This window comes from Oncorhynchus mykiss, chromosome 16 (assembly GCF_013265735.2).
Source record: "Oncorhynchus mykiss isolate Arlee chromosome 16, USDA_OmykA_1.1, whole genome shotgun sequence".
Taxonomy (NCBI): Eukaryota; Metazoa; Chordata; class Actinopteri; order Salmoniformes; family Salmonidae; genus Oncorhynchus; species Oncorhynchus mykiss.
In genome coordinates, this window is record NC_048580.1 from 66,301,557 (window position 1) to 66,308,272 (window position 6,716).

Here is a 6,716-nt window from a genome sequence, read left to right on the forward strand (position 1 = left end):
AAAACAACAACTTTCAAAACACACATTCTTCTTGAATTTTTAAGATTATCATTATTCATTTATGTTCTCTTTCTTCTTCTTTTTATTGAAATACTCGTATTGTTTGTGTTGCTGTTCTTGTCCATTAGTAACCTGTATTTGGTCATGTTCTATGTTTTGTGTGGACCCCAACAAGAATAGTTGCTGATTCTTCAACAGCTAACGTGGATCTGAATATAAAAAACTATTCTATCAACTCATGAACAGCATAAAAGCTTGAAATGAGCATCTCTCTAATGAAACCCTATGTCCTATACAGGAGAATCTACAGAGCCCTCCAGACACACTCCTTTAGCCAATCATATCGCAGCAGGAAATACAGTATAGCTCCTCCTACAAACTGGCTCCAGAACCTCCCATCACTGAAACATATCTTATTGTTTTTGGATTACAGTAAACTAGTATGATAAAGTATGTACAGTACATTCCAGATGGCTGATATGAAATCAACATGGATGGCTGATATGAAATCAACATGGATGGCTGATATGAAATCAACATGGATGGCTGATATGAAATCAACATGGATGGCTGATATGAAATCAACATGAATGGCTGATATGAAATCAACATGAATGGCTGATATGAAATCAACATGGATGGCTGATATGAAATCAACATGGATGGCTGATATGAAATCAACATGGATGGCTGATATGAAATCAACATGGATGGCTGATATGTAATCAACATGGATGGCTGATATGAAATCAACATGGATGGCTGATATGAAATCAACATGGATGGCTATGAGGGATTCTGTACTGGATGGACATAAGTTCACTCACTTAAAGATAGTATATTCAAACTAGATAAACTATAGAACCAAGTCTATGGTATTTGAGGCATAGAATACTTACGTAGAGATTTCTTTCTCTATGTGAAGCGATTAGTAACACAGTTTCCGTTTTTACCCTTAGAGTAGATCGTCTCTAAACCCAAATACACAATCAAGAGGCACCCGACTCAAAGTAAACAAACATCTCTATATAAATATAAATCCTACAGTCATCTGATACGTCTGGAGTGTGAAAGCACTGATCGGGCAAACGGATATAAAATGGTGCTCGGAGAAGAAGTTGCCTGTAGATACAGACTTAGCATCAGTTTACCCTGACCCAATATATATACTTAACCATAACAGGGACAACAGAAAACTGACCCCAGATCAGCATCTAGGGACAACTTTGTCCCACTCCATAAAAGATCAATAGAAGAGAGAAGGCACAGAAACACTGACCCACACAATAGGGCGGACCAACAGCAGCAGTTTCTGGGAGCGGATAGGCTGAAGCCAGAAGTCAACTAGGAGATGATTGGCTGAGAGCAGCAGTGGGTTGGCAGCAGATTGGTTGCTCGCAAGATCTGGCATCCCATTGGCTGAAAAAAGGAACTCCGGAGTTTCAATCGGGTTTGATTAAATGCTGATGTCACAATCTCTCTCTTCAGAATGAATGTTCACCACACCTGTCCATCAGACCAGCGTTTCTCAAACCTCTCCACCCTTCCTCTCTCAGAAGACTACAACACCCTTTACATACCAGTTGTCTGGTTCAAGTGGTTTTCAAACCTCTCCACCCTTCCTCTCTCAGAAGACTACAACACCCTTTACATACCAGTTGTCTGGTTCAAGTGGTTTTCAAACCTCTCCACCCTTCCTCTCTCAGAAGACTACAACACCCTTTACATACCAGTTGTCTGGTTCAAGTGGTTTTCAAACTTCTCCACCCTTCCTCTCTCAGAAGACTACAACACCCTTTACATACCAGTTGTCTGGTTCAAGTGGTTTTCAAACCTCTCCACCCTTCCTCTCTCAGAAGACTACAACACCCTTCACATACCAGTTGTCTGGTTCAAGTGGTTTTCAAACCTCTCCTCAGGGACCCCCATATATTTGAACTATTCCAGAGCTAGCACACCTGGTTCAGTAGCTCATCAAGCCGTTGACTACTGGAATCAGGTGAGCTAACTCAGGGCTACAACAAAACGGTGAAACGTCTGGGGATCCCCAAAGAGAGGTTTGAGAACCAATGAAACCAACTGGTAATAACGGTGGTGTAGTCTTCTGAGAGAGGAAGGGTGGAGAGGTTGTTTGAATACCTTGACTGTCGCAGGTGAGTCACATTCAGAAGGGTTTTGAGTTGGCTGTAGCCTAAGCCCTATGCTTCACAATATCTACAGTTTCACGGACATAGCTAGCTTTACTGGTCCCCTCATAGGGGACCCTATGATAATCCAGGAACATAAGGTGTGTCATTTTAGTGTACATCTCAGTGCATCTCTGGCTTCCTCTCATCATGTCCTTTCCTTCATCTGCATTGATGTGGTAGAACTGGACAGGACAGTAACATCCTCCACATTGCTAACACCCATCCTGTGTTTTCAGATGCAGGAGAGAAGAGGAGAGGGGGCAGCTTTAGACCAATGAGATGCACCCCATATCTCCAGCCCTTCTTCCTACTTTACCACACTCGCCCTCTCATCTACAGTCTGATGCACTGTCTTTGACTGGGCGTGGTCTACCTTGTCAGCTTTAGGTTTAGCCGTAGTCACAGCTGTAACCACACCCACTTTAACGGCTTGCCCCTCCCCCTTTATGTCATGTTTGGCTGCAAGGGGTGTGTCTCCCCTCCTCTTTGATCCATGTTTGCTCCATGGTACAAGGGGAGGTAATTCATCCCCCTTCACCTCACGTTTGGGCATAGGAGGCGTGGCCTTTCTCTGGGGCAGACGAGGGTCGTCCCCGATGTCGACCGTCAGGTTGGTGTAGAGAGGCTGCAGCTCTTTGGATAACAGTTCGTAGGTCAGAGAGTTCAGACCATCAGAATGCCAGTTGAGCCTGGTCCGTTTCAGAAGGTCAAACCTGTGGAGGGACAGGGGGAGGAGAGAGATGAGTCAATAAGGTGTGTGTGTGTGTGTGTGTGTGTGTGCGTGTGCGTGCGTGCGTGCGTGTACCTGCGTGGATTCTGCTCATTGCCCCTGTCTCCTTTATGCTTGATCATCTTGTAATGTCCGATGGCCACTGGAGGGCGCACTATCTTCATCCCAGACAGACGCACTCTGAGACAGACCGCAACACAGGAAGAATTCATATGTTGATTTGAGTGAAATAACTGAAAGACAGCACAGGACTAGATCAGGTACCGTCTCAAGTTTTTCCTGACCAATTGACCACAGTAGGAAAAACTCTGGGGCCTACTAATGAGGTGTGTAATCAACTATCATACTGGTCCATTGGCCCTCTATGGGACAGAGTATGGGTTTTCACACATCCACCTGAACTAAACAAACCAACTAATGTGGAGGAAATCTACCAAGCAAACTGCCCAACAAGCTGACATGGATACTTACTGAGCTCCAAACATGAACTGTGGGGAGAGACACAGCACAGCAATGGCAGTGAGAATGGAGATGAACAGGATATTATGACAGAGGTAGAAATTAAACACGTGAAGACAAATAGCTAATGAAGAGAGAGAGAGATACAGGCGAGACATCTTTCAAGGAATTCACTGGTATAGTCACATGTGGTTGTCCCTCCCAGCCCCTCGTCTTACTCACCTGGCAGCGATGTCATCGTCCTCCCCACCCCAGCCCCAATAGCTGTTGGGGAATCCGTTCATCTTCATGTACTGCTCAGGTGTGACCGCAGATACCCCTCCAAAATACTGGGGGTACGGCAACCTGGGTGGGACAAATACCAGAAGATGCCAGAACCTCAGATGACACTTGACATACAGACACTGATACTCTTCATAAACACACACATACCTGTATCTGAACTTGTCCATGGCAACAGAGAGGTGTGTGGGGAACTGATTGTGACAGGTGTAGGTGTTATGGTCATTTTCAGGCAGCAGATCTACATCGTGTAGGAAGATACACCCCCAGTCCTCGTCTCTCAGCGCCTCACGGACCCCAACATTCAACAGCTTAGCCCGGTTAAATGTAGAGTTACCCCACTGCAAAGGAAAATACAGCGATCAGAGAGAGAGAAAGAAAGTAAGCGAGAGAGAAAGAGAGAGCGCGCGAGAGAGAGAGAGACCTGTTGGACTATGTAGATACTGTAGTGAATCTGTTGTCTCTGTAGGAAGGGGTGGAGGTGGTAGAGTAGGGCTCGGAGGTGAGTCTGGCGGTTACGGTACGGCACCACGATGGCCGTGTGGTGGCGCGGCTGGCAGTCTGGGGGGCTGTACCGGCCTCCCGGTAACACCAACGGGTTCCTCTCCCTGATCTCCTCCAGAGAGAGAGGCGAGGACAGACGCACAGACACAGGACCGACTAGCGAAGACATAGAGAGGTAGAGGAGGGGAGATGTATCGTATTATGTAGGAAACCTTGATTATTCATACAGTACATAATGCCTTACAGCATGGTGGAGTGGTTCTCCCCCTCACACATGTATATTTACCCAGTAGTGGTGAGGGCATCTTGCAGTCCTTCAGCTGAGCCCCTGTCCCTGGTGGCCCCGTGCCTATGTGGGGGGCTGGTGGCACCCCCAGGTGGCTGAGGTTGGTGTACACGTCGTGGGGGCGGGAGTAGTCAAACTCAGGCTGCTCAGAGTGGACCAGTACGGACACCAGCCCCCTGAAGCCCCCCAGGGAGAAGTAGACCACAAAGGCAAACTGGAAGCCCACCAATAGGGCCAGGGTACAGGGGGAGTCAAGAGAGCGACCACAACACGCCATGATGGAGGGAGGGAGAGAGAGAGGGGGGGTGATGGAGAGAAAAAGAGAGATGCAGAGAAAAGGAGAGAAGAAGACAGTGAGAGACAATTAGATCTGAAAGAGGCTGGGATCAGAGGGGGTAGAGGGATGACAGAGGAAGGAGAGATGGAGGAGAGACAGAGGGAGGGTGGGGAGGCTGTAGGGGTCTCGGGGGGTTAGGAGGGGGGCATCTATGTGTATGAATGTTGCAGCGCTATAGCTCAGTCCACACGGCCATCGCTTCAACATCTGATGAGTCACTGTAAAAGACAGGGAACAACACTCAACATTGTATACAGTTACGCAAAAACAATGACATAGCTACTACAGTGTGTGTGTGTGTGTAATGATCATAATAATTTTGTGGGTGCTTACATTTGTCCCATTTCCCATGTGTACTAATGTGTGAATTAGAAATGTGTTTTTTAAATATCCCATCTCTCCCTGAGAAACCATCAACGAGTGGTGTGTGTGAGTGTACCTGTGTTCTGCTGTGGTCCCAACTGGATGATATCAGAACCTGGCCTCCAGCAGAGAGTCTGTTCTCCCTCTCTCCTTCTCCTCCTCCCCTCATAGTTCCTTATGAAGAAGAGAAAGCACCAGGTAGTAGCCTACCATGACTGCAGTACTGACTGACTGACTGATTTCATATCTGAATAGGAAGCCTGTAGACTCAAGTGTTCTTCTTAAATTAGGCTACAGTATGACTCCAACGGTTCAGTTGCATTCCTAGCAACAGTAGGCTACAACAAGTCGCAACTAGTTTGTAGGCTATGACGTTCTGGTCCTCTGCCTATTTCAGTTAGATTTTCTATATGAGACAAATATAAGATCCAATGATACCATAAACAATGACTTTCAAAACAGATTGAAATGTGTAAATTGATGCGTCCATATTAGGTGAAACATAATGTCCGTATCAAATCCATGTCCATTTTATCTCCAGAATAATAATAACAAGCTGTCAACATGACTAATAATAATTGTTGTATTAATAATAATAATAATTATTATTGAAGTCTAGGCCTAATATTTTTCGTGATAATCTGTTCGCCTAGCTAAACATCATTCTATATCTCTAGATCATTGCATTCCTTCTTAATTCTAGGCCATTCTCGCGTTAGATCGGTATGTCTGCAACATTAATTTCTAGGGCAGAACTCCCTTGTCACACCCATCGTCTCACCTCCATGTTCCTGCGACGTTCCAAATCTAGCCCCCGGCTTCGATTTAGGACAACTGGGCCGCCCTGTGATCAACACATTCGATGGTATGGGTGGATGGAGCTGTTTCTGGGTGAGTCCGCTTCCTAATCTATTTTATCCAGGTCGAAATCCTCTATTAGCCGTTTAGAAAGCACTCTTCCGCATGGACTAAACACGGAAGGCCGTCGCTGCAGCAGCATCCAACAGATATCAACATATAAACTGCGGTTCATCTATCATCCCCGTTCTCAGTAGGCTACAGCGCTGCCGCTACGACAGGCAGGCATGTTGAGGGGCAAAGCGAACATGACGTATTTTGCCGGGCAAATTGAACATGTTCGAGTGCAGAAACCCTCTCCGTGTTATCTCTCACACACGCACGCACAAAACACACACACTTGTTGAGATTGTATTGTGAAACACACAAGTGATTATATAGCAGTGGAGGAAGGGAAGGACTTAATTAAAATAGTCAAACATGATAAAGTTTGATTTTTTTGATAATATATTAAATATTTTCACATCACGAAATAACTGAAACACTGTTTTGCAATGGTCTTCAGAAGCCTCAACAGCACCCTCTAGGGTATCACTATGGTGTAGCCAGAGCACAGCTATTTTCAGTCCTTTAATAAAATAAAAAACTGTCATAGGCTGACTACACCGCTCGTGTCGCGTGTTGCAAAATAAATTTAGAAATCTATGTTATTCAATTATTGTGCCAACGAGCGTCTGCATTGCCAAGAGCTAAAATAGAATCAGTTCT

General features: G+C 45.5%; 1 protein-coding gene across 1 annotated transcript; it reads right to left on the minus strand.

Moving 5' to 3' along the window:
• Positions 1 to 2,032: 2,032 nt before the first annotated feature.
• Positions 2,033 to 6,511, minus strand: b4galt3 (UDP-Gal:betaGlcNAc beta 1,4- galactosyltransferase, polypeptide 3). The gene is made up of 8 exons (XM_021566970.2): positions 5,932 to 6,511; positions 5,227 to 5,324; positions 4,451 to 5,005; positions 4,085 to 4,320; positions 3,811 to 4,001; positions 3,601 to 3,723; positions 2,995 to 3,099; positions 2,033 to 2,902 (listed from the first exon to the last, which is right to left on the minus strand). The coding sequence occupies exons 3-8, from the start codon at positions 4,725 to 4,727 to the stop codon at positions 2,497 to 2,499; spliced, it is 1,338 nt and encodes a 445-aa protein (XP_021422645.1). The 5' UTR covers positions 4,728 to 5,005; positions 5,227 to 5,324; positions 5,932 to 6,511; the 3' UTR covers positions 2,033 to 2,496.
• Positions 6,512 to 6,716: the final 205 nt, after the last annotated feature.

Bases quoted from the DNA above. Each gene is read 5' to 3' on its own strand.
- b4galt3 (XM_021566970.2), bottom strand. From the start codon at position 4,727: ATGGCGTGTTGTGGTCGCTCTCTTGACTCCCCCTGTACCCTGGCCCTA. The intron at 4,002-4,084 runs GTCTCTCTCTCT...TTTCCTTTGCAG, and splicing joins GTATCTACATAGTCCAACAG to TGGGGTAACTCTACATTTAA. The intron at 3,100-3,600 runs GTGAGTAAGACG...GGTCTGTCTCAG, and splicing joins GACGATGACATCGCTGCCAG to AGTGCGTCTGTCTGGGATGA.